General features: G+C 40.0%; 2 protein-coding genes across 2 annotated transcripts in view; one reads left to right on the forward strand and one right to left on the reverse strand.

Annotated features, from left to right (window-relative positions):
* The first annotated feature begins 1772 nt into the window (after window positions 1-1772).
* On the forward strand, window positions 1773-25506 carry NOC3L (NOC3 like DNA replication regulator). The gene is made up of 21 exons (XM_024563463.3): window positions 1773-1910; window positions 2908-3115; window positions 4699-4831; window positions 5595-5752; window positions 6344-6397; window positions 7353-7483; window positions 9366-9527; window positions 9907-10000; window positions 12619-12794; window positions 13193-13321; window positions 15960-16091; window positions 17501-17581; window positions 18265-18365; window positions 19353-19425; window positions 19564-19627; window positions 19712-19783; window positions 20123-20304; window positions 21450-21578; window positions 22244-22341; window positions 24320-24404; window positions 24728-25506. Exons 1-21 carry the CDS (start codon window positions 1902-1904, stop codon window positions 24854-24856), a joined length of 2400 nt encoding a protein of 799 aa, XP_024419231.2. The 5' UTR covers window positions 1773-1901; the 3' UTR covers window positions 24857-25506.
* The window catches only part of PLCE1 (phospholipase C epsilon 1), a 332067-nt gene continuing 328838 nt past the window's right edge, over window positions 22321-25549 (reverse strand). The window contains exon 33 of the mRNA XM_045197747.2: window positions 22321-22404. The gene's annotated coding sequence lies outside the window, so the exon portion shown is untranslated. The remainder of the gene's footprint in view (window positions 22405-25549) is intronic.

Below are 25549 nucleotides of genomic sequence, written 5' to 3' on the forward strand. Positions count from 1 at the left end.
AGAAAAGGGCTCACAGGAATCTCTGGGTACAATCCTTGTGAAGCTAGTTCAGGGTCACCCAGCGACCACTTTCAGCCCAAGCGTCCAGGAGAGCTCTGGAGGATCCAGGAGGATCTAGAGTCCAAACTGAGCTTAGCAGGGGATTAAGTGGACAGGAAATGACACAAAGCTGAAAAACCAAGATTAAAGTAGTAAACGCCCATTTTTAAGTTAGAGTTCTAATAATAAATAGATTGCTCAAGCTCAAGATGGGAGAGATTTAGCTTAGCAACAATTGCTTGAAAATAATCCAATGATTTTAGTTGATTATAAACTTAAAATGGGCCAAGGCTATGACTTAATTCCCCAAAATGCTAGGACAGGCTTGGACTGTGATAATAGAAAAGAGGAAGTGGAGACACCAGTAAATACCAGGGTTTTTTTTTTTTTTTTGAAGGACAAGCAGAGAAAGAGGAAAATGAAACAACAATCAAAAGGAGTAAGGTTAAATTAGAAAAAAAAATTTAAGGATGGAAGAGATTTGAATATGTTTATAGGCCAAGGGGAAGGATCCATCAGGGAGGGAAAGAACACAGGTGAGAAGGGAATTAGTGATACAGGAGTCTGATGAAGCTGGAAGTTGGTTTTGAACTGAAATGCTGGTGCCTCTCCCTTGAAGAGACTTGAGGGAAGTCTGAAAAAAAGATGGGAGTAACCACAAATAAGTTGTTTTTTGGGAAGGAAATCAGACACTTGGAAAGACCATAGGCAAGCGTTTTGGATTTGCTTGATGAAGTAATACTCCAGGGGGACAGGCTCTGCTGCCTGCGGGTGTGAGGGGAGAGAGAGCCATGGGGAACTTGGGGCAGCTGGCAGGGATGGAAAGAATTCCAGAGAGAACGGGATTCTTGGTTTTTGAAGTGAGATCCAGAAACTGGGAGGTTTCTTCCCAGTCCCTTTAAGACCAACACCCACAGGAAGCTGGGAATCTTTTGAGCCCGCTGGCTTTTCCCAATTGACTCAGGACTGGCAGGCCAGACTGTGTCAGCAATGTGCTCACGAATCCTAGGCTTTTTTTTTCTTTTAAATAAACTTAAGTGGAATGCTTAAATTTATTCATTAAAAAAAGTCTTTTACAGTCAATCATTTTGAAAAAACATGTTTTTATTCTCGCAATGCATAAATCTACCTGTTAAAATTTTGGCGGAATTACTAAGCAGGTAGTATAATTTATGCAAAGGTAATGTTGCGAAATACTGAAATGCAAAGGAATCTGGCATAACCCTTTATCAGGCAAGTTATTAAGGCAAAAAGTGTTTCAAAATAAAGTAAATTATCAACAATCACAAACTTTCGAGTAACGGAAGGTCCTGAGAAATTCGGAATTTCCGAAGGGTCAGGCGAGGGGAGGGCTTTACACAAAAGGAATAAGCTTTTCTCGGCCCTCAGGACTTAACGGGAGGGAACAGACACAAAAATCAGTATCTGTACCAGAACTATGAAATAAGCTACGTGAGAGGCGCAAAACGCAGTGAGGTGATTGAAAAAATCGAGTGGTTTCGTTCTGAGATGAGGAGCCCGATTTCCCAAACGCTTTCAAGGAAATCCGGAAAGAGGCAAGGGCGCAGAGACCTTGTAAAACATCCGCCCCGGGCCACCCGCCTTTGGCTCACGCAGTTCTAGGCTCGGTGTGCCCAGGCGCGCGCACGCTAGGGCGACTGTCACCGCGGGAGGGCGCGGCCCCGAGTGTGTCTACGGAAGTCCCGCCTTCACTTCCGGCGGGATTTCCGAATGGGAGGGCCTAGCAGCAGCTTCCGATTTGCGGTGTTGCCACTGCCACACGTGTGTCTTCCCATTGGGATTCCTGGATTATTCCTACCCCTGGGGAATTTGTCGCGCGGGAGCTTCCTTCAGATTTAAGGATGAAGGCGGTAAGGGTCCTCAGAAGCCCAGCCCCCACAATTTAGGACCGCTTCGGCTGAGAGTCACTGCCCGATTTTTCGTCCTTGTTTAGGGGGCGGTGGCCTAGACTTAGGGCTCCCTCTCGGTTCTTTGCGCTCTTTGCTTCCTAGCTTTTTCACCTGATTCTTCCTTCAGTGCTCACTGTGCTCGCGCTCGGCTTCAGGAGCCACGATGAGACCAGCATCAAGTCTTGCATCTCTAGGATGTCAAACATTGAAGGGTTCTTCACGATTGTCTTTCAAACCCCTATTTTACGGATGAGATGCAGGGTCTTGTTCTCAGTGAATTTATAGTGTGAGTCATGGGATTCGAAACGAGCTCTTCTTCTTCCCCGAAAGGGTAAGAAGATAGGAAAGCAAGTGATTTGCTCCGGTTCTCGCTGAAAATTAGAGCTAGCCCTAGGATTTGGATTTCTGAATAAGGGGTCACCAGCAAGAGAGTTGGAATCCAAAGACCCGAATTCAGTGTTGCTTTCCTTAGTTTAAGGGTCTTTGACAAGTCATCTTAAGGCTTAACTTTACCAGTAATGTAAAGTTAATTGCTTAACTAAGCTATTGGAGGTAATATGTTGGAGAACTTTGTAAGTGGTAAAGCAATATGTAAATGTCAATTGTTGTCAGAGACAGCCAGCATTGTGCTCTGGGTATGCTGAACTAAGATAGGCTTGAATAACCACCTACCACTAGATCAGTGGTTCCTAACTTTTTGGGGGGTCTTAGACCCTCTTTAGTAACTGTGGCTTTTGGTCATGAATAAGACCCCTGGTTGGAGTAACTATTGCTCTAGTGCCATTCTGTAGGATTAATGCCATAGTTTGGTTTTAGCTCTTATATGCAAGATCCTTGGCTGTGAGGCATTAGAATTGTGGAATTGGTCTATTGAAATTTGTAATCAGTTCTCTTTAATCTGATTTAAAAAATAATATGTTTCTGGATATGCAGCATTCCTCCTGTTGTTGTTTTCCAGAGAAGAAATAAAAAACAGGTCCCAAGCTTTAGGAAGCTGATTAAGACAAGTAAAGTCAAACTTGAAAACAAGCTAAAAAATAAGCAATTTAAACAACAAAGTAATCTCAAGAAGTACCGAAAAGAACAGAGGAAACTAAGGCAAGCTGTCAAAGATGCAGTGTCTAAGAGACCCATCCCCCTGGAGGACCCGAAGAAAAAACGACCAGGTAATTGTGAAAGCATTCACGCTCTAATTTCCATCGGTTTGTTTTAAAATGTTCTTCATGAAATAACTGCATTCTACTGGTCGCTATTCTTGCTCACAGATCTTCGTAAGAGTTAGTAAGGATAGTAGTCCTTTATGCTTTACCAGTCAGTGTAAGAAAACATTTCAGTACAGTATTCATTGTGAGAAAGAGCTGGCCTCGGCTTTCAGTATGGTTAGAAAGCAGACCTGAAGATACAATACTTGGGATAACAAACTCAGAATTGTGCAGTAAATAAATGTCAGGCAGCATGCCATGTCACTTTCCCGTTCACTGGCAGATAGCTAGGGTAAGAACTTCGCTTTTCTCTGCTGTGTTCTTCACAGTGTTGCCAAAATTCATGTAGTATTCTAAACATCGGGCTTTCTTTTTATTTGGAAACTTGGAGTATAATAGAGCTGTAATTGTCAGAGTTATTCTTCTGTGAAACTATCCAAGAACTCCCAAGTATTCAAAACAGGTAGGGAATATGACCATTTTGAGGCAGACCGGTTCTACAATGTTACTGATACTTTCAGGGTAGTTATATTTGACTGTATCTGACCTATTCAGTCTTCCAATGTGCATCTCATTCTCTTAATCCTGACCTATTTCATTTGATCTCTTGGCAACATATTATTGTGATATATAAAAGGTCATGGGCCTGGAAGTCTGGAAACTTGGGCTTTTCTCTTAATTTTGATACTTAATAGCAAAGTGGCTTTAGTGAGTGACTTAATCTCCAGATACTTAATCTGTAAAACAAATGTGATGGTTGAGTTAAATAAATGTCTCTTCCATCTAAATTTCAATAGAATTTAAAAAGCACGATGTGTTAATAATTATATATTAAAAATAAGCAGATGATTTCTTCATTCTTAAATGTTGGAGTCTATCAGGCATTTGGAGTCTATCAAACTCTTTATGTTCTAACATTAAATAGTGTACAAAATAAACTTAATTTAAAAAAAGACTAGGTGTTTACTGAAGCTTTTACCCACTTGAAATTACAGGCTGTCACCACATGTCTGATAGGAACACACTGGTAAATAGAAAAAGAAGAGTGGGCAAAAGGCCTATATATTTGGTCAGAGAAGTGAGTGGCAGTAACTGAATGAGAGCTGGAAGGATAAAGGGTTAAAGGGTTAAAGTCTGAGAGTGGGGTGGGCGCCACGGTTTGGGATGTGGCCTTGGGAGGGAGTGGCTGAAGTGGAATGGAGGTGAAAGCTACTGGCGATCAGACAGAACTGAGGGGCCAAGTCATTGGTTCTCAAATGCGCTGAAAGACATTGTAGACAGTGTGGAGACATTTATTGTTTGATTGTTGTAGTGACCTGGGCGTGAGTGATCCTGGCATTTAGGTTTTGGGGGTCAGAGATGCTAGCACTTTGGGTAGCTCAGGACACCCCGGTATAACAAAGAATTGTCCTGCCCAACCTGTGAGTTGTGCTCCCATTTAGAAACACTGGGCTTAGGTACTAGAAAAGCATACGTCTTTCCTAAATGCGGAGTTCTACATCTCTTACTGCTTGATTCTGATTTTTTTTTTTTTTTTTGATGAATAGGTAAAAGGATTGAGAGGGAAGAGGAGGAAGAAGAGGAAGCCCTTCCTTTAGATATGATGGATGAAGATGACTTACAGTTAATGAGGGATTTAGGACAAAGAGCATCTTTTCTAACGAGAGATCTTTCTTCTAGGTAATATTTCATTTAGATTATAATCATGCATATCCTTTAGTGTTAAAAACTTGGTTTTGAATTTTACTTAGGTGATTAGTGCAAAACTTGAGCTCTGAACACAGTGTTGACAAAGAGTAAACCCTATTTATTATTCAGTTTATTTCCTAAATAAGGGAAGTTCATGAATAAAACAAGCTGCATTTATTTAGCGTACATCTTTATTTCGTTTGAGTCTGAATAGTGAAGTAGAGTGAATGGGGAAGAATGCTGTTCTTTGTTTGAGGAATTGGCAGAACAGTCCCGAGTTCTTCGTGGCCATGGTCTCAGTCCTCGCTACCCTATTAGGTGGGTGTCGCTCCCACTTACAGAGAGGAGACTGATGCTTCCTCACAACCATAGGTTGTAGATCTGAAATTTAAACTTAGATCTTTTTAACTCCTAAGTCCATGCTATGCTCTGAAGGTTTTTGGGATCGTAGGGTAGCAGTACGCCCCCCTTGGCTCTGGCGTGTTCTTCAAAGAGACTCTGCTGCACCTTTCAGCTTTATTTTGCATCTCAAGGGAAAACTAGACAGAGCCATGTGTTGAGTCCGGTGGTAGACTACACAAAGAATTTACTCATTTACTAGATACTTGAGTTCTGCTGTGTGCCTGGCTTAGGTGCTAATGTCTATATACCTGTTGAAGTTTTGGCTAGTGGTTTATTTTTCTGTGTTTTAAAAATGATAGGTCCCTACATTCCTTTTTAGTATGTTAAAACTGAAAATTGTTTTTTTTTTCAGTGAGCCTGTTCACATCAAAAAACGAAAGCATGAGCACGTTATAGATAAATATGAAAAAATACCAAGATCTCTGCAAACTGCGCCAGAGAAGGAACTGATTCACTTGCTTCCCATCAAAGATAAAAGTGGGATAATCCCACAGACCAGGGAAAAGCCAGGTGAGCATCAGCCTGTGTGTTAGTTACAATTTCAGCTCCTTAATAATACCACTTATGTCTCTCATTAAAAATTTAACTTTATTTTGACTTTTACCCATATCTACAAAATAGAGGCAGCTACAGTTAGTCATATAGCAAGCTGATGATTTTGGCCAGAAACACAATCAATTATCTTAGGTGTTTGTGGTACTGTGAGTGCAACTGAAGCTATAAGGCCAAGGTGATTATTTTCTTTTCAGAGTATTTCACCAAATTTTATTGTTTCTAAAATTAGAGCATGTTAGTCATCCTTTATTAGCCTTTTTTTCTTTTATGGATATTTTTTCTTATGAAATACAACACACAGAAAAGTCCAGAAGTCTTAAGAAGTGAAGTTACATGGTTTATCACAAAAAACACCCATAGAGCTACCACCTGGGCAAGAAACAGATAGCACCCAGAAACATCCCTCGTGTTCCCCTTAGTCACCAACTGTTCCTTCCTCGAAAAAGTAACTGCTTTTCTGCGTTTCATGTTCATCACTTCTGTGCTTTTCTATGTAGTTTCACCACTTAAGGATGTTATCACGTTTTTAATGTACATATTTTCCAGTTACTGACACTAACCAAGATGATGAGGATCAAAAAGAGCTGGAAGCTGAGGAAGGTAATGGGACACATCTTTGTAGTTACTAATTGTTAATTGAGACTTTTTTTTTTTTTTTTTTTTTGCCTAATATAAGTGACTTAATTTTAGATAAAATCTGGAATGTGCATTTTGGAGTACTGGGAATTTCAAGGTCATTTTGAACATTTTCCAACATTTTGAAAGTTTCACCTTGTGGAATTTGATTGTTGTTTTTTATTATGGAAAAATTTATGCAATTAAAATTTGTAATTATAGGCATTCATGAAGAGTCTTGTTAATTGCATTGTTTTGAATTCTTTTTAATTGTAAGTAAGGACCTACCTACAGATAACTATTAACTGTTTAGCTTTAAATTACAAAAATGATTTTGTGGTATGCAATCATTTTGGTTCTTTAGAACAGTTATACTTTGTGTATATCTGTTTTAAATCATTAAATGTGAGTTTCTAATAGCTAGCATAGTTCTAATCAAAGTTAAAAGAACATTTATTGTTTGAAGCTGTATTGGTTTGGAATTCGTGACAGAACAAACTGGTTAAATTGTGCCTCTGCTTTGCAAACCTCATTAATAGTGTAAATGAGATTCCAGGTCAGCTACTTTACCTGTGTCCGGTCCTCCTGCATCGGCTTCTTGCAGATTATACCCATGTGTTTATTAGATCTAGTTCAATATAAGTTTCTTTAAAAAAATTATTATTCTATTACAGTTGTCCCAATTTTTCCCCCTTTGCCTTCCTCTGCCCATCACACCCCCCTGAATTTCTTAATGTGAACATATTTGATGCAGTTCAAAGGACTGTGTAGAGTTGAAAACAAAGAATATAGTGTACTTTTTAAAACCACAGAATCAGATTGCCCTTCCCCTTATGGTATAGTACCTGCCTCATGATTGTTGAGAGGATGATATGAAATAAGGTTCTTGGAAACTTGTAAATAAAGGAATGTTTAAGAGGGAAAATCTAACCTGTTTTAGAGATCATTGAAGATCCTGTTCCAGAGCTGACCTTAGAAGAACATTTAATTGAGAGAAAGAAGAAACTACAGGAAAAGAAACTGCATATTGCTGCCTTGGCATCTGCCATAATATCAGATCCAGAAAATAATGTAAGTAGTGGTGATTTCTTTAGGTTCCTCGTGTTAGATATGGTCTAAATGTCTAATATTTTAAGATTCTCCTGTTACCTATAAGTACACACAACAAGGAAAAGTTTTAGCAAAACATAATAACTGAGTTAGAATAAGAGAGTAGACAGAACCTTAGCCTAATTCTGTGTTTGAACTTAATTTCTTCTGTAATCTTGGAAAAGTCTTTTAAGTGCTCTGAGTCTCTTAAGTGTAGGTATTGGACCTACTGTTGTAACACATGGTGCTGGGAAGGAGGAACTTCCTTGCAAATTTGCTTGACCGACTGTCGAGTTTTTAGTTAGGAACGTGCACATGAAAGACATTATTTTAGGAGTACTTGTAGGTGTAAAATATTTAAGTGCAGTAAATGAGAAAGTTATAATGAATTATCACTGGGCCATGGGTACACCAGAGAAGGTGGTGGTAGTTATAACACGTCACCTCGAGAAACCCAAGGTTTAGACTTGGCTCTGCTAAGTACTATTAGACTTTGGGTAAGTTCTATATCCAAGACTCATTTTCTATCTTTTTCTTTTTAAAGATATATGTTCTTTATATTTTTAGAGAGAGGGGAAGGGAGGGAGAGAGAGGGAGAGAAACATCAGTGTGGGAGAGAAACATCGACTGGTTGTCCTCAGTACACACCCTGACCAGGGACCGAACCTGCAACCCAGGTGTGCTGCCTAACCAGGAATCAACCGACGGCCTTCTGGTTTGTGGGACGACGCTCAACTAACTGAGCCACACCAGCCAGGGCAAGACTCATTTTCTCCATCTCTAAAATGAGAATGGAACCTGTATTAAAACTTTGCTGTGAGGATTAAATGATATGTATACATGAAGTTATATAAAGTGTTACTATTATTTTTGTTATACTAGTGTCTCCAGCATTCTACTATGACAAATATTTGTTTACTGAACAATAAAATAGATTATTTACATCTATAGAAAAAATTTCATGTGGGTTTGTTTTGGACTAGTATTTGTCCTTTTCTAACAAAGTGGGGAGATCTGGAGCATAATCAGGGAGGGAATTTGGAATATTTCTCATCTGTATTATCTCATTTAATCATTGCAAAACCATAGAGACAGAAGCAATTAATCTCATATTATAGCAGAAGAATAAAACCTTTAAAAATTCAAGTGATTTGTTCCAGATTTTAACAGCCACTGGGTTGGAACCCAGTTCTTCTAACTTTGGAGGCTCGAGCTCATTTCGTAAAGGCTAGGGAGAGCCAATAGGCAGTGACATGCTTGTCCTACTCCCTGCTGTGGCGAACAGTGCTCATCAGCCAGGGCGTTGCTTCTCAAGGTAACGCTCCAGCAGGCAGTAGGAGCTCATCAAAGCAAGCACATTAGTTGAAACCAGTTTTTTACTTCTGCATTACATCATCTTGTACCAATGACTTTTATATGAGTAACTTCGAAGCTTACGTTAACGTGGATACATTATATTAATTTCTGGTTAACTTGTGTATATGTGATTATATAATATATGGTAATACATGAGAGAGAGAGAGAGAGATATGTATATATAACAAGCTATTTCAAAGGTTGTTTTTAGGGAAATAGGACACAAGTCTCTCTAAGAAAATCCAATTAAAAATAGGCAAATTAACAAATTTAAACTATTATTTAAGTTATTTTTTAACTACTTACTTGACAAAAACATGAAAATTTATGACTTCGGCGATTTACCTGTAGATAACGGGAGCAGTCTGGAGTTGTGTGTGGCTTCAGCAGACTCCGAGTCGTCGTATGAATTCTGCTCACTGTGCCAGATCCAGATGCGGGGCTCTTGCCTCTGCTCGTAATTATTTAGCCGTTACTTCTCTAGCCCTATATGTTATTTCTGTAACAGGTGAAAAAACTGAAGGAGTTGCGTTCAATGCTGATGGAACAGGATCCTGATGTGGCCGTTACTGTTCGAAAGCTGGTGACAGTTTCTCTGATGGAGTTATTTAAAGACATCACTCCTTCATATAAAATCCGTCCCCTAACCGAAGCAGAAAAGTCTACCAAGGTATGTTAAATACAATTACTATACAAAATAAGCTGAACATTTTGGAGAGTGAGAGATGGGAGAAACAAGATTTTGTCTCTTCTTAGATTTTTTGAATTGATTTCTTAGGGAGGGAAAGAGAGAACCATCGATTTGTTGTTCCACTTACGCCTTTACGGGCTGCGGCTTATATATGTCCTGGCTGCGGATTGTACTCAAAACCCTGGCGGGTGGGGACGGCACTAACCAATGGAGCTCCCTAGCCAGGGTGGGGTTTTTATTTTTATTTTCTGATGGTTTTTACATGACTGGGTGTATAGTAGGCCCTCAACATTTTGTCCTAATTTTCAGATTTCAGTAATTTGATGTTAAAAAGTGCTTGATCTTTTGGTCTTTTCAGATACGCAAAGAAACCCAAAAGTTAAGAGAATTTGAAGAAGGCCTCGTTAGCCAATATAAATTTTATTTGGAAAACTTGGAGCAAATGGTTAAAGGTATATTAAACATCTTTAAGCGTGTGACATCCTTAGCTTTGGTCAGGAGGGCGGATTCTGTGTTCTGGGCTGCGTGCCGACTGTCAGCGCAGCGGATGGTCCCCAGCGGAGTCTCCAGCCAGACTCCCTGGGTTCAGCTCTTGGCTCATCACGTAACGCCTGTATCCTGCGAATTGCTGACTCTCTCTGGGCTTAGGTTTTTCTGACTATAAAATGGGAATAATAATAGTACTTAACCTCATGGAATTGTTGTGTGAAAGTAAATTGACTTATAGATATAAAGCACTTAAATTATATCTAGCTTGTGTTAAGGACTATGTTTTATCAGTTATTAGTATCAGTATTGTTATAGTTCTTTGCCTGGAAGTAGTTGTATGTGTCTTAAATTCATGAATAGTTGGAGTTTATTCTGCTGGTGTTTTAAAATTTTTATTTTGGAGAGCAAGTAAGTAGTCAGGGGAAAAGGATAACTTGTAATGAATCCTTTGAAAACTCTTATGAGTCAGTTATTCAGGATGATAAACTCTTCTGTTGAACCCTTGTTCTCAGAACAGGAAGGGCATAGGAAAAATCGGGGCATGACGGGAAGGGATTCAGTTGCCTAGGCCGGGTGCTTTCATTGGCCAGGTTGGGCTGCTTTACTCAGTGCAGGGCCTGAGGATCACCCAGTTGCTGTCTCAGCTGGAACAGGATTACCGAATGCCTTGCCCAAAAAGGACATGAAGGTGCTGGGGTATAGTGGAGGTGGGTGGGTGGGGTGGATATTGTCTGTAAGCTCTGACATCCCACCTGGAACCTGCTTACTAGCATTTCACTCTCCCAGTGGTACGGCTTGGAAACATTGTGTAGACTAGCACTGTCAAAAGAGGTAGAACCTGATAACATGAGACACAAAAGTCATTAAAAACAATGTAGCCACACTTTAAAAAAGTAAAAAGCAGTATCATTAATTTTAATAGTAAATTACAATTGTCTAAATTATCATTTTAACTTGTAATCAATTTTAAAAATTAGTGAGATGTTTTATATTTTTTGGGTGTTAAGTTCAAAATCTGGTGTGTATTTTACACTCCAGCACATCTCAGGCGGGAGTAGCCACAGTTCAGGCACTCTGTTGCTCTGTGTGGCTGGTGGCCTTTGCATTGGACCGTGCAGGTGCAGGCCGTTCTAAGTGGGTCGAAACATATTTTTTTTTAAGCTTAAAAAAAATTATGGTAAAGCATATATAACATTTATATAGCTTCAGCTATTTTTAAGAGTACAGTCCTGTGGCATTAAGTAAAATCACCATCATCCATCTCCAGAACTTTTTTATCTGCCCCAACTGGAATTTTGTAACCATTAAACATTAACTCCCTATTCCCTCCTCCCCCAGCCCTTGGCAACCAGTCTACTTTCTGTCTCTGTGAGTGTGACTCACCAGGAACCTCATATTAATGGGATCATACAATATTTGTCTTTTTGTGACTTGCTTGATTCACTTAGCAGGAGGTTATCAAGCATACATTCTTGTAGCAGGTGTCAGAATTTTCTTCCTTCTTAAGGTCAAATAATATTCCATTGTCTGTAATCACATTTTGTTTATCCATTTATCTTTCCATTATGAAGTCTTGTCAGGTTTAAGTAAATAGAACATATGGTTCTTCCTTATGGTGAACACAGTCTGTTGAGGGAAAAACTATGTATATGAGAAGCAAGCTTAAAAGAAGTTACTGTCGTCCGTGTCATCTTTATCATCTCTGGCTGTACATGATATAGAGGGAAATGCTGAATCTGCTGTAGAGAGACCAGCATGTTTTCATATTCTCATATTCAAGATGCTGTGTCACCGTAACAATATATGTATGCAGAAATTTCTAGAAAATAGGTCTGTGCATCATCAATTATTTTGAAGGATAACTTGACTCTCTTTTGGACCTCCTGGGTAAAGATACCACTGTGAGTTTCAGCAAGAATTCAGGAGAAATGATGTTTTAGACTCTTTGAATTTGTAATTAATTAATTAATTAGAAATACTGCTTTGTTGTTCCACTTATTTATGCATTCATTGGTTGCTTCTTGTATGTGCCTTGACTGGGAATTGAACCTACAACCTTGATATATTGGGATGATGCTCTAACCAATTGAGCTAGTTGGCTAGGGCCAGATTCTTGGGATTTTTAGAGTATGAAAGGCTGGGATTCAGAGAGTTTGGAACTTGTTCATAGTCACCAGCCAATTAGTGGGTGACTAGGATTTGAATCCAGGCTTCTTGACTTCTAGTGGAGTGTTTTGGGAAAAGTCTTGGAGAGCCCAGTGTGAGGACTCCTTTACGGTATCCAGCTCCCTGTCCCCTCCTTTCTTTTTAACCCCCTGGGGACCCTTTTCGTCTGATATGTCTTTAAGACACAGAAAGCCGATACTCTGGTAATTGTGGTTACAGTCAGAGGACAGGTGTGGTAGAAACATTGTAATGATAGCCTTGTATTTGTGTAAGTGTAGATACAGCTCATATTTAAGAATTTGCATAGTATGTTGGGTTTTCATATGACCACATATTACTGTAAAAGAAAGATAATTAGTTGAAGCTTTGACCAATGAGGAAAGTAAGTAACTAACTACAGTTGTCTTTTGATTAGATTGGAAGCAAAGGAAGCTGAAGAAGAGTCATGTAGTTTCCTTAAAGGCATACAAAGGCCTGGCAGAAGTGGCTGTGAAGAGCCTGTGTGAGCTGTTGGTAGCCCTGCCTCATTTCAACTTTCACAACAACATCATCGTGCTGATTGTCCCTCTCATGAACGACGTGTCAAAGTCGGTGGGTTGCTGATTGTTGCTGTTTGTTGCTGTTTGTGCTTAATAGAAAATTATAGACCATGTGGTTTTTTTCTCTCAAAATTCTTTTGGAGCTCTTACTTATTACTAAAATAGAGTCACTTTGCTGAATACTGCTTCTTTAAGAAAACTCTTTGAACCTAAGTTTGGGGCAGTGGTTCTGAACAGGAGGCGGTTTTGCCTTCCAGGGAGCATTAGCCAGGGCTGCAGTAGCCGGGGCCCGGGAGCTGCCGTGTAGGGGTGAAGGCCAGGCTTCTAAGCGTCCTGCGACACACAGGACAGCCCCCACAGTAAAACATTCTAAAGAAAATGAAGTCCGGTATTTAGCGTTAGGTGCTGAGGTTGAGAAACAGCGGTCTAGTGTAACGTTTTATTTTTCAGATATCGGAAATGTGCTGTGAGGCCGTAAGCAGACTTTTTAAACAAGATAAATTAGGCCAAGCATCCCTTGGAGTAATTAAAGTGATTTCTGGTTTTGTGAAGGGCAGAAATTACGATGTCAGGCCAGAGGTAAGCCTTTTGTTTTTTACTTTACATTTTATTTGTCTTTAAGTCACAAACTTAATTTTCAGTTGTCAGTTTATTCTTTACAGAAGTGTGTGAAGTAGAAAGGGAAGGCGCTCAGTGCTGCAAACGTAACCTTCCATTTAGTGCTGCAGTTTTCATTGCCCACCTTGCAGTTTCTCCTGTTGCAGTTCCTAATTTCAGAGTCTTTCTTGGCCATTAGATCCCCTTCATTAAGGCTGATAATTTTAGTGGAACTGCTAAAATTACAAATATTGCGCTTAAGAGAAAATATTTAGTGTCTTTATTCAGGATTATAGAGCAATGAGATAATAAGGGTTGAACAGAAAACTTGTTCACAGGGAAACACTTCCACTTCAGTGATTTAGAATTATAAACTTCATTCTTTAATTTGTTGTTTTGGTCTATATTTAGGTTGTACATTGTGACTTTTTAAAGGTGTACAATGTGAAAATTTAATATACGTACACATTGTGAAATGATTACCACATTAAGTTAATTAACACATTCATTACCTCTCATAGTTACCTTTTTTTACTTTTTGTGGTGAGAATACTTAAGATTATTCTCTTAGCAAATTATTAACTATAATCACCATGCCGTACTTTAGATACCTATCTTTTAACTGAAAGTTCGTAGCATTTGATCAACATTTTACCATTTTCCCCATTCCTGGCAACCACTGGTTCTCTGTGTTCCACTTTTCAACTTCCACATAAAAGTGAGGAGATCACACAGTGTTTGTCTTTCTGTGTCTGGCTTATTTCACTTAGCATAATGTCCTCCAGTGTCATCCATGTTGTCACTGATGGTGGGACCCTTATTTTTAATGGTGGAATAGTATTCCATTATATGTATATACCACATTTTCTTTATTGACTTATTTGTGGACACTGGCTTAACTCTTTGAGATGTCTACCCATCTCCTTTGGGTATACAACCAGAAGTGGGATTACTGCGTTACATGGTCATTCTCTCTCTAATTTTTTGAGGAGCATCAAACACCTGTTGTTGTGTCTTTTTGATAACGGCCATTCTAACAGGTGTGAGGTCGGCTTTGCGTTTCTCTGACAATTAGTGCTGTTGAGCACATTTTCATATATACTTTTATGTCTTTTTTGGAAAAATGTCTGTTCAGATCCTCTGACCATTTTTAATTGGGTTGTTTTTTGCTATTGAGTTGTATGAGCTCCTTCCATGTTTTGGATATTAACCCCTCATCACATACGGTTTGCAGATATTTTTCCCATTCTGTGGCTGACTTTCCAAGTTGACGGTTGACTGTGCGGGAGTTTTCATTTAACGTGGCCCCGCCTGTGTATCAGTGCTCTCGGTGTCATAGGCAAGAAACACTTTGCCAAGGCCAAAATCAAGGCACTTTTTCCCTATTTTTTTCTAGTAGTTTTGTGGTTTCAGGCCTTATATTTAAGTTTTTAACCCATTTCCACTTAGTTTTTGTGAGTGGTTTACGATAAGACTCCCAGTTTGATTCTTCTGCAGGTGGAAATTCATTTTTTTCCAGCCCCTTTTATCGAAGAGCGTACCCTCCCCCGCTGTGTATCTTGGCGTCCTTGCCAAAGGTCAGCTGACCGTGTACCACGTTTTTTGATTTGGAGTTATTTTTCATCTGTGAGCACACAGAATACAGATGCGCGAATTGACCTTTCCCACACCTAGGATGACCTTAGGCTCACTGTCTGTAGTTAGTTTTTCCCGGCTGCCATTAGTGCTCTAAGCCCTGTCATCGGAAATACTCAGTTTTCTTTCCGATGTTCACGTTGGAATAATAGAAAGCTGTAGTTCTCAAGTATTTTTTTTTTTCAGGAATGCTTCTGTGACTTCCGGAGGTCTGTGGAGTGGTTTATCCCAAGAAAATGTAGGGTTTTAAACCCCTTTTGTCTTTGTGTTTGGATGGTTGCCAATTTCCAAGTCAGCGTCTGACTTTTTTGAGTGGCTTAAGGCCACAGTTCTCACTGGGTCCCTGAACCAGCATCAGTGGAAATGAAAACTACGGGTCCTGAGGCCCTGCCCCAGACTCACTGAACGGGAGATTTGCCGGGCCCAGCTGTTAGTGTTTTAGCAAACCTTCCGGGTGTTCCGATGTTTGCTGAAGTTAGAGATCCGTTGACTTGAAGGAATCTTCCTTCAAGATAAGTTGTCTTAATTAATAACACCAGTCTCCGTGTTGTTTATTTTTGTGGGGCGGGGGGAGATGAATATTAGAACCATTTTCCGTAAAACTGAAGCCACTGTGGTAAAGGAAAGCTGGTTTAGAAACACCTAATTTATGTCTCCTCCTCCAGTGCTGTTCAGACCTTTTACCTGGCCTGCCTGCTCTTCGTAGTCGTTACACACCAAAGCCACCTAATCTGCTCTTGCCTCTTATTGCCACTAGACTGCAAAATAATGCTACATGTAGTTAGCCAAATACCCGACAAAAGTTACCACATATGTCTAGCAAAAAGGTAATGGATCTTTGTGTAAAATGGGATAAAAGATGTTTTGAGAGGTTTTTTTTTTTTGCATGAAGGAAGGAAATAACATCTTTAAATGCTTAGTTTTCTCGAAGTTTTTGAGGGCATTATAAATATTAAGTTGTGTATTGTGTTTTCTTCCATATCAGATGTTAAAAACATTCTTGTGCTTAAGAATCAAGGAAGTGGAAGTGAAGAAAGATACAGAGGACATTAATAAACCGAAAAAGTTCATGACTTTCAAGGAAAAGAGAAGAAGTCTGTCAAGAATGCAGAGAAAGGTTTGGTTTATTCCCTTTTTTGTTTTGATTTTAGATTAAAATCATAGTATAGAAACAGGTAAAAATTATTGTTAAATAGTAATTATAAATATTTATAAGTCCAATTTTAGAGAATTTAATTTTACCATTTAGTACAAAGAAATATTTTATTGAGTCAGTTTAAACTGACAATTCATTGGCAAAAGAGTAATGGTGAAAAAGACACCCTCGCAGTGCTGGCCTTCAAGGTTGCCTTTGATCCAGCGTGACGCGTAGATGTTTTCCTTCACAGGAAGACTGTGTAGCAGCAACGTGGCGTTCTGTTAATTGAATCAGGTTTTTATTGGTTCATATTTAAAACCTTTTATTTATTGACTAGGAAACTCTGGGCGCATTTTAAAAATATTTTGAGAAATGGAGCTATTAATAGTCTCCACCTTCCAGAGTCATTGTGCATTTAAATGAGGTGACACAGGCAAAGCGCCCAGCAGGGTGCATGGCACTGGCTGCCTTACAGCCCTTAGTTGCCACCCCCACTCTCGTCGCTACCATTTCTCAAAACATTTCTAAATAGTTCCTTAGTGTTATCCAATTGCTTATAAAAACAATAATTTCCAGGATACCCATTTTTAAGTGTGGGTGATAATATTAAAAACATGACATAAATATCAAATTAGACTTTGTAACTGCAAACGAATGAAGGCAAATACTTATTTTCATTGTTTATAGCACATTGTCCTAATGTAAGCCGGCTAGTAGTTGTGATGGGGAGCAAGGACCCGATACGGACGCGGCAGCTCATCCACAGCCTCACCCGAGGGAAGGAGAGGCGTTCTCAGTCAGTGCCCTGTGTCTCGGGCAGCTTAGCAACCAGTTTGCTGCTTGTAGAGCATAAAGAAGTGAAAACAAATTGACATTTTGTCGAATTTCTGTATAGTATCTGGTTTTATGCAATGTATATAAATGAATTTGGGAAGTTTTGGAGATGACTGACTTCTGTTACAGATGATTTGACAATAAGAATTGAGCCCAAAATTTCTGGGCTCAGCCTGTTTTGTTTTGTTTTTTTTTAAGCTTTAATTTGAATTATAGAAAACTACAGAAAATAGTGTAGCACACCCCATGTCTCCACCTTTCTGAATGAGCAAATGTTAATAGACTGATGTCAGTTTTTTTCTTGAAAAGGAAACAAGCATTGATGTTAGAGTTCGAATCCCCTTTGGCCTCCCTGTTTCATTCTTGTTGGTGCCTCCCTCCTGCGGGGCCACCACTCTTCGTGTGGACTTCTTACCGTTTTCTCCTGCTTATATTTGTAGTCATAGGCAACCTGGTGGTGTTGTATGTGTTCCACAATATTTACGTAATCTCTCTCTGAAGCTTGCTATTTTCACTCAGTGGTATATACTCTTTATTTTTCAATCTGTTTTCAGTGGAAGAAAGCAGAAGAGAAACTAGAGCGAGAGCTTCGGGAGGCAGAAGCTGCAGAAAGCACTGAGAAAAAACTTAAATTGGTAGGTGGTTTCACATTCTCCTGGGCCAGCAATAATAGCCATTCAGTGTGAATGAGTCAAAATTATACCTATATCTTTTGTCAGATCAGCAAAAATATAATTATTTTTTGGTGTGCTGCAAAATTTTAGTAATTAGTTTATGTGTATCATAAGAAAGGATAAAAGTTGAAAATTGCTGTTCTATGCTTTTTAAATATTTGGTTAAATAATTCTAACTAGGGATTTATTGTTTCAACTTATGGCTATATAATTTTGGTTTATTTCCTTTTTTATTTTTGTTTATTTATTTTTAGAGAGGGGGGGGAGGAAGGGAGGGAGAGAAACATCAATGTGTGGTTGCCTTTCGCGTGCCCCCTGCTGGGGACCTGGACTGCAACTCTTTGGTTCACAGGGTGGCACTCAGTCCACTGGGCCACACCAGCGAGGGCTAATTTTGGTTTATTTCATGAGGCTTAGATTTGAGATACTCAAGAAATTATAATGTGGTCAGTGCTGGTTTTATGAAATCGTTTGATGTGTATCTTCATTCTATTGAAGCTTCATTTTGTTAAAGCTCCTAAGATGGAATTGTTGGGAGGGATGGGAAGGGACAAAAAAAGGTTGAGCTTAAGTGATAGTTACGGTAATTCAGGAGGAAGGGTATTGCGTTATACTGAAGTCATGCTGTCTGTTTCTTTGGCCAGCACACGGAGACTTTGAATATTGTGTTTGTAACCTACTTCAGAATATTGAAGAAGGCCCAGAGGTCCCCTCTCCTGCCAGCAGTTCTGGAAGGTCTTGCCAAGTAAGGGCTGCGTGGGTTAAAACCTCTTAGATTCTTTCCAAATAATAAGACCAATGAAACCATGAATTTTAAGCAGGGTTTAGTAATGATGACACGGTGTCCTCAGTTCTCTCTGGGGTTTTTTTTGGTCACCAGCCTTTCCTTGCTTCGCTTTATTTGTATTTGGCTAGTCCCTTTGCTGCCCTGGAAGTATTTCCGTACGCTTGGGTTCATGTAATGGCCAGCTCAAAGGGTGCGCATTTTAATTTTGGTAACTATTGCTAAATTGCTCCCCCAAAAGATTTTACCAGTGGACTGGGAATGTGTGACTTCTGAGGCTCTTTCTTGTTCTAGGTGTCAAAGGCTCTTACACTGATACCGAAGAGATACCCTCTAACTACTTCAGTGCCTGATGTTTTACAGTGTACAGAGTACTCTGACGTTTAGTAGCTCCCACAGTTCTTTCTCTTTGACTCTGTTTTGATTGATCTCAGTTAGAAATGGAGGCCCAGGCCAGTCAAGTGACTTACCTAGAATCATAAAGGTATTTCACTGCAGAACTAGACACCAGGCCCAGCTTATTTTCCGTTTTGTTTTCAAAGCTTTCATAGAGTCCATATTCTTACAAATAGCAGAATCTGTCCTCCTTCCTTCTCCCCGCCACCCGTTTTCCTAGAAGCTGGTGCTGCCTGCTGTCTTGTGGCTTTGAACAGGTCTGTGTACCCGGTGAACTTGCCCCGGGGAACCCGTTTGCCAAGGCAGCTTCCTTCTCGGGGCAGCAGTGTTTGTGAAATGCTGTATGAATTGGTTTGTACCTCACGTATTCCTGCTGAGCATAGTGTAGGACTGTGGCTTGTCAAAAAGGCCGATCTGAATAATTGAGAGGTAACTAATCTCTGCAGTCGCTATCACAGCTAGGAATAAGGAATATTAAAAAGTCAAGTGTAAATTTGGCTGTTTTATTTCTGTTTTTAGATTACCTTTTAACTAAGTTTTATTTGATTTTAGGTTTGCTCACCTTATAAATGTGGAGTTTTTTGATGATTTATTGGTAGTGCTACATAACCTTATTGAGTCTGGTGTAAGTAACAATTAATGAATAACTTTTTAAGATATAAATGGTACTGTTATTATTTATAAATAAATAAATAAATAAATATATATATATATATATATATATATATATATATATATTTTTTTTTTTTTTTTTTTTTTTAAGAACCTAAGCTACCAAGAAAGTCTTCACTGCGTCCAGACGGCTTTCCACGTCCTTTCCGGGCAAGGTACGGGCCGCCCCTCCTTGAGCTGTGTCTGCTTTCCCTTCGGAGGCTGCAGCACATCTAACTGTGTTTGTTGTCATTTCAAAGGTGATGTTCTGAATATCGATCCAATGAAATTCTATACACATCTTTACAAAATGCTGTTCAAGTTACATGCAGGTATGTATGTGTAGATAACATGTCTTTAACATTTATTTCTTTTAAGAATATGCTGTGACTGGAATGATAGCCAATAAAAAGTGAGAAATAGGAACTGGTACATGAAGTGCTGGCCTGCCAGTTCCCCGCGACTGTATTTACCCTCCTGTAAGTCGGGAGGAGCAAGAACTTCTGGAATTGGCTGGAGCTGCTGTACTACCCACATCTCTGGAGCAGTCTGGCCCTACTTCATGGTTCGGCTGATGATTGGGGATGGGCACGACAGTTGATCTTGAGTTTTCCGGAATTAGGTGAGGTTGCAGCGTGGGAAAGTAATAAAGGGTGTGTCTGCTCTTTTAGGTGCTACCAACGAAGGGGTCGAGATTGTGCTCCAGTGCCTTGATGTCATGCTAACTAAGCGCAGAAAGCAAGTTTCTCAGCAGCGAGCCCTTGCCTTCATCAAGCGCCTATGTACCCTTGCTCTTCACGTTCTTCCAAACTCAAGCATTGGCATTTTAGCAACTAACAGAATATTAATGCATGTAAGTAGTGACAGGGACGAAGACAGCCACGAAGCCCTGGCCGTGCAACAGTGGTGTTTTGTTTGATGTGTGTTCCTTCCTCACCATTCACATTGTTATTTAATTACAAAAGTAATTCGCACTTGTAAGAAAATCAGGCACCAAAGGAAGCACATAAAATTACAAAAGGACAGCATTCCACCCCATTGACAGTCTCTGGAGGTGACCATTTTTACCATTTGGTGGGTATCTTTCCTGACTTTAAAAAATTCATATATAAACACGCACACCAGGCACATGCAAACAGCATAGCTTTTATTTTTTAATGGAGAGGGTTGTGGAGATTATGATGTACATAGTGTTCTACAATATTTTTTTAACACAATGGTGATGAACACATTTTATAGATTCTTTCTTTCTTTCTTTCTTTTTTTTTTTATCATTGGCAAATAACTCCTTCAATTCAGTAGATTGCCTTTTTGTTTTGTTGATGGTTTCTTTTTTTTTTAATTTTAATTTTGTATTGTTATTCAATTACAGTTGTGTGCCTTTTCTCCCCATCCCTCCACCCCACCCCAGCTGAACCCCCCTCCCTCCCCCACCTCCACTCTCCCCCTTGATTTTGTCCATGTGTCCTTTATAGTAGTTCCTGTAATCCCCTCTCCTCACTGTCCCCTCCCCACTCCCCCCTGACCATTGTTAGATTGTTCTTAACTTCAGTGTCTCGTTGTTATATTTTGTTTCCTTTTTTCTTCTATTTATTATGTTCCAGTTAAAGGTGAGATCATATGGTATAGGTTCTTTCTGCTGTTACAAATAATGCTGTAGTAAATATCCTTATGTGTACCTAATGTAATTATTTCTGCAGGAAAGATTCCTAAAAGTGGGGTTGCTGGGTGAAAAGAATATTCTGTTTTCTCTTGCAAGATTAATTCTTCTCAGAGCGAGCCAGGAAAGGGAAGTAATCGTTTGCAGTTTTTGTTCTCTCATGGTATAAGCTTAAATTTACAAAATTAAAACTAGATATGAAGTTTTTATGCTTATAGCTCTAATATAACCATAAAATCAAATGAAATTTAAGTATACATAAAAGTACAGAACCCAGTAACCTCCTTTAAACTAATAATATTAATTTAATTAATCCTTTTTATGTGACATATTTGCAGACTTTCCCCAAAACTGATCTGTTGCTTGACAATGAATCTCAGGGCAGTGGGGTCTTCCTTCCCGAGCTGGACGAGCCTGAGTACTGTAACGCTCAGAACGCGGCCCTCTGGGAACTGCACGCACTGCGGGTAAGGGTGCCCCTCCCTCCTGTTTGTGAGCAGTTTGCTCAGCTTTTCCCCAAGCAGTTGCTATTGCCAGAGTACATAATGTACCTTGTTCTGGGACAAGAGGTACATTGTACGCCTCTCCTAGAATTCATGTTTTAATAGCTTGCGTTTCACTTTGCTTTTCCTACTCTTTAAGATGTCGAGGCACATTTTCTATGGAAGCTGAGAGGGACAGTCTTGTAGGGTAAGGTTTATTGAAGTCTTTCCCTCCCCAGGCACATGTGTATTGGCTCCTCCCAAGGAGACTTTGGTGGGCCCGCAAGTTTCGACAGGGTCCCCCCTGTGCAGTGATCCTACAGTGTGGACGGCATTAGAGTGAGACGGGGCAAAAGTGTGTTTCAGGAAGCCTGTCAGCTCACTTTGTCATCTGAAGGAGAAGTTTTGGTTTTCTGTTCACCCTGCAAGGGCGAGACTGAGCTCTGCCACTGGAAACTTGCTCATCGCACAGATTTGTGTGTAATCCTGTGAGCAAAGACAAGTCGTTCCCGTAGTTACGTGGTTTTTATGAATTACACACACATCTATAGTTTTTTAAAAATAGTAGCATTCATTAAATAAATCTGCGGTAGCTAGTGTTTTATGAAATACTGACCTGTGCAAAACGTGGCCGTCCTGCTTCCCCTCAGCGCCACTTCCACCCCGTCGTGCAGAGGTTTGCGGCTCACCTCCTCGCCGGGGCCCCCCTGGAAGGCTCTGAAGCGCTCAAACCAGAGTTGAGCCGAAGGTATTTACGTTGCTTTGTTATAAAACTGGAAATTTCGGTTGACAGGTCTTGACTGTGAGAAGTCTGTTTTAAAATGTAATAGGTTTTAAAATGTAAAGTGCTAGTTGGTGATCTGCATCTGGTCTCACTTCATATTCCTGAATTGTTCCGAAGAGAAAGCACGCTGGCTGTGATTTTAGTAGTTTGTTTTGGGAAAGCACAACATTTTTTTTTTTTTGTCATAAACATTTTTACACATGTAGATACATAGAAAGAATAGTGAATTCTCAAATGCGCATGGCTCAGGTTCAACAGTGACTAAGATAGTACCATATGCGCTTATGTGAAGATCCATGAGACTGACTACAGTGAGATCCCTTTTTTTTTCTTGGATGGTCCTGCAAGGACGGAAAGGGAGAAATGAGGAGAAGAAAGAAGTGTTTTGCAGCACTGCCAGCCGGGGGGGGGGCAGCAGTTTCTCTCCTTGGCCTCCTGACCTGCAGGAAGCACAGATCGCTACCCCAGCATTCACCTGACACTCTTCCAAAGGGGGAAAAGGGCCCTAAGGAAGTTTCTTTTCCCGCCCTTTTTTTAAAAAATTGAATTCATTTTTAAATAAATGTTTTACCTATTGATTTTAGAGAGAGAGGAAAGGGCGTGTGGGGGGAGACATCAATTTATTGTTCCACTTATTCATTCATTCATTGGCTGATTCTTGTATAAAAATCCACAGCCTTGACATACTTGGGTGGTAGTCTAATCAGCTGAACCGCCCAGCCAGGCCTCCCCACACCTTTTTATTCTGAAAAACTTTTAAAGCACAGAAAAGTTGAGAAAAGAGTAATTACCTATCCCCCAAAAACCAGTTAGAAAATACCTCAGTTATACAGAAGAGAAAATGATCTAAAAGACACCTTGTGATAAAGCTACCACTCAGAATTAATATTTTGTTGTAGATTTTTCTCCTTTGCAAATGCATTGGTTTTTTATATTCAGAGATCATTGGCAAATGACCTGTAGGTGAGCAGGCTGATTTTCTGGCCTCTTGAGAGTTTGAACAGAAAATGAATTAGTTTTTATATTTTTAATATTGGAAGAATTCATCTGAAAATCCAGTTTCTTTTGAAATACTGAGAGATTTGGCAAAATAGCTCTGTATTTTTTTTACATGGCACTAGTTAGCTGCTTACCCCTCAAAATGAGGCATGAACTTTGTAGATTTCCATAAATCCTTTTCCTACTGGGTCAGATAGAGATACCTTTGGGCCATAAAATAATAAAATGTCCATTTACATTTTTCTTCCCTCATTCTACCCACCTGTCTCCCAGCCTTGTTTTTAAAAGGAGAAAACAATTTTTTGTCATCTTTTTCACCAACCTTTCCTGGCAAGTTTTCCTTAGTGATCTTGAACATTTGCCCCATTTATCCCAGCGGTGGCCCTGTCCAGAGGAAGAGGAGGAACCGCTTTACCCCAGAAGCTTGAGAAAGGAGACTCGTGATATGTCTCCCCCTGGGGAGTGGAGCTGGGGTGTGACCCCAGGCACAGCCCTTGCAGGCCCCTGCCCGTCGGTCTCCTTTGGAGAGTGGCAGCCAACCCCAAACCGTTGTGGATTCATTGACGTGTGTTGTCTGAAATCCATGGAGGGTAACTCTGTGCTTCACTCCTCTGGCTCCCACGACCATCTTAAACGTAGTTGCATGTTGTTTACGTAACTCTGGTTGGTTGAGTTGGTACTTGATCCCATGGAACGTGAGCTCTCCTCCTCAGCCTTCTCTGTTCAGGCCTGTGCTTCTGAATGTGCGCCAGACCTCTGTGAGTGGGGGTCAGTTGGATAATGTCGTCAGTACATGGGGATTTAGGATTTATTTTATGGATGTTGACTTGGCGGGATTATATCTTAACATAAGGGTTTAGAATAACGAGTCCTTCTCTGGGTACAATAAGCAGTATCAAGTTATTGTCCTTTTGTGACTGCAGATTTCTGTTTGTGACTGTAGGTCCGCTGTAGAGCTCTTTGAGGCCTACAGCATGGCAGCAATGACGTTCAATCCTCCTGTTGAAACGGCAAGCCCCAAAAAGAAGGTACGTCTTACCTTTTCATTTTTTTAAAGATGTAATTAAAATTAATTTTTTAATAACTGATTCCAATTTGCCTGATTGTTTCAGAGGCAGAATTTTTTTTCATGTTCAGGAGTGATGGTAGGCTGGCTCTCTGGGGCTGGAATTCTGTAGGTAGAGGCAGCCAGGAGACAGTGCCATTCGGTGTGGGGGACGTCCGATGCGACCCAGCAACGTGCGTTTCATGTGTCGCTTTGCTGTCCCTGTTGCCAGTTCAGCTTCGCTCACAGCTTGGCTTTTGCTGGTAGCGTAAGAAATTTCAACTCACACTTTTAATATTTTTTCAGGATAAAGTTTTGCAAGGGGATTCATTTTTGAATGAAGATTTAAATCAACTAACCAAAAGACTTTGCGATGAAGTCGCTACCCATTTGCCTTTGGATTTCACCAGATATTTGAAGCTGTCGCGGCGGTAGTAGAAGAAGGAAGAGTCAGTGGACGTTCCTGTACGTTAGTGTGTTTGTGCGGATGCACGTAACGCCAGTGGTTCACTCAGGACCTTCTCTTTTTATACAAGGGAAACGGCCTGAGAAAATTAACAGAGGAGGAATTATCCTTCGCATGGCACAGGATTCTGCCCTGGTTCTGAAAATGTCCTTTCGTTCAGAAAGGAGAATCAAAAGCCTTTTCTTCTCCTTACATTTGTAAACTTCTTTCTTAATGTGTTGCATTTTTAAAATTTAATATACATATTAGCTGTTTTGGCCTCTGAAAAAAGCCTGAGTAGTCATTACGGCTGCCTTCAAAGAAAGTTTGTCTGTGATTCTAGTCTCCTCGAAGTTCTTCACGTTTGCTGACGTGCCCTGGAGGGTGATGAGGGAAGAGCTGTAGGGTGGAAGACGCCCACCCCGGGTCTCACGGTTCTGTCTGAAGGACAGAGGGTACCCAGTGAAGGGCTTTTTTTTCCTGTACAGGTAAAATGCCATATTCTTGTAATTATAAAGCAATGTTGATGTAACATCTGTTGCCATATTCTAAGAATGGCCTATGAAGTGAGTATTTTAATGACCAGGTTATAAAAATTTCTCCTGTGAATAGTTGAATAAAACAGCTGCTTTTTTCTGCTTCCTGTTTTTGTAATGTGAGAATTAAAAAGAAAAATGCACAGC

Source organism: Desmodus rotundus, chromosome 4 (assembly GCF_022682495.2).
Source record: "Desmodus rotundus isolate HL8 chromosome 4, HLdesRot8A.1, whole genome shotgun sequence".
Taxonomy (NCBI): domain Eukaryota; kingdom Metazoa; phylum Chordata; class Mammalia; order Chiroptera; family Phyllostomidae; genus Desmodus; species Desmodus rotundus.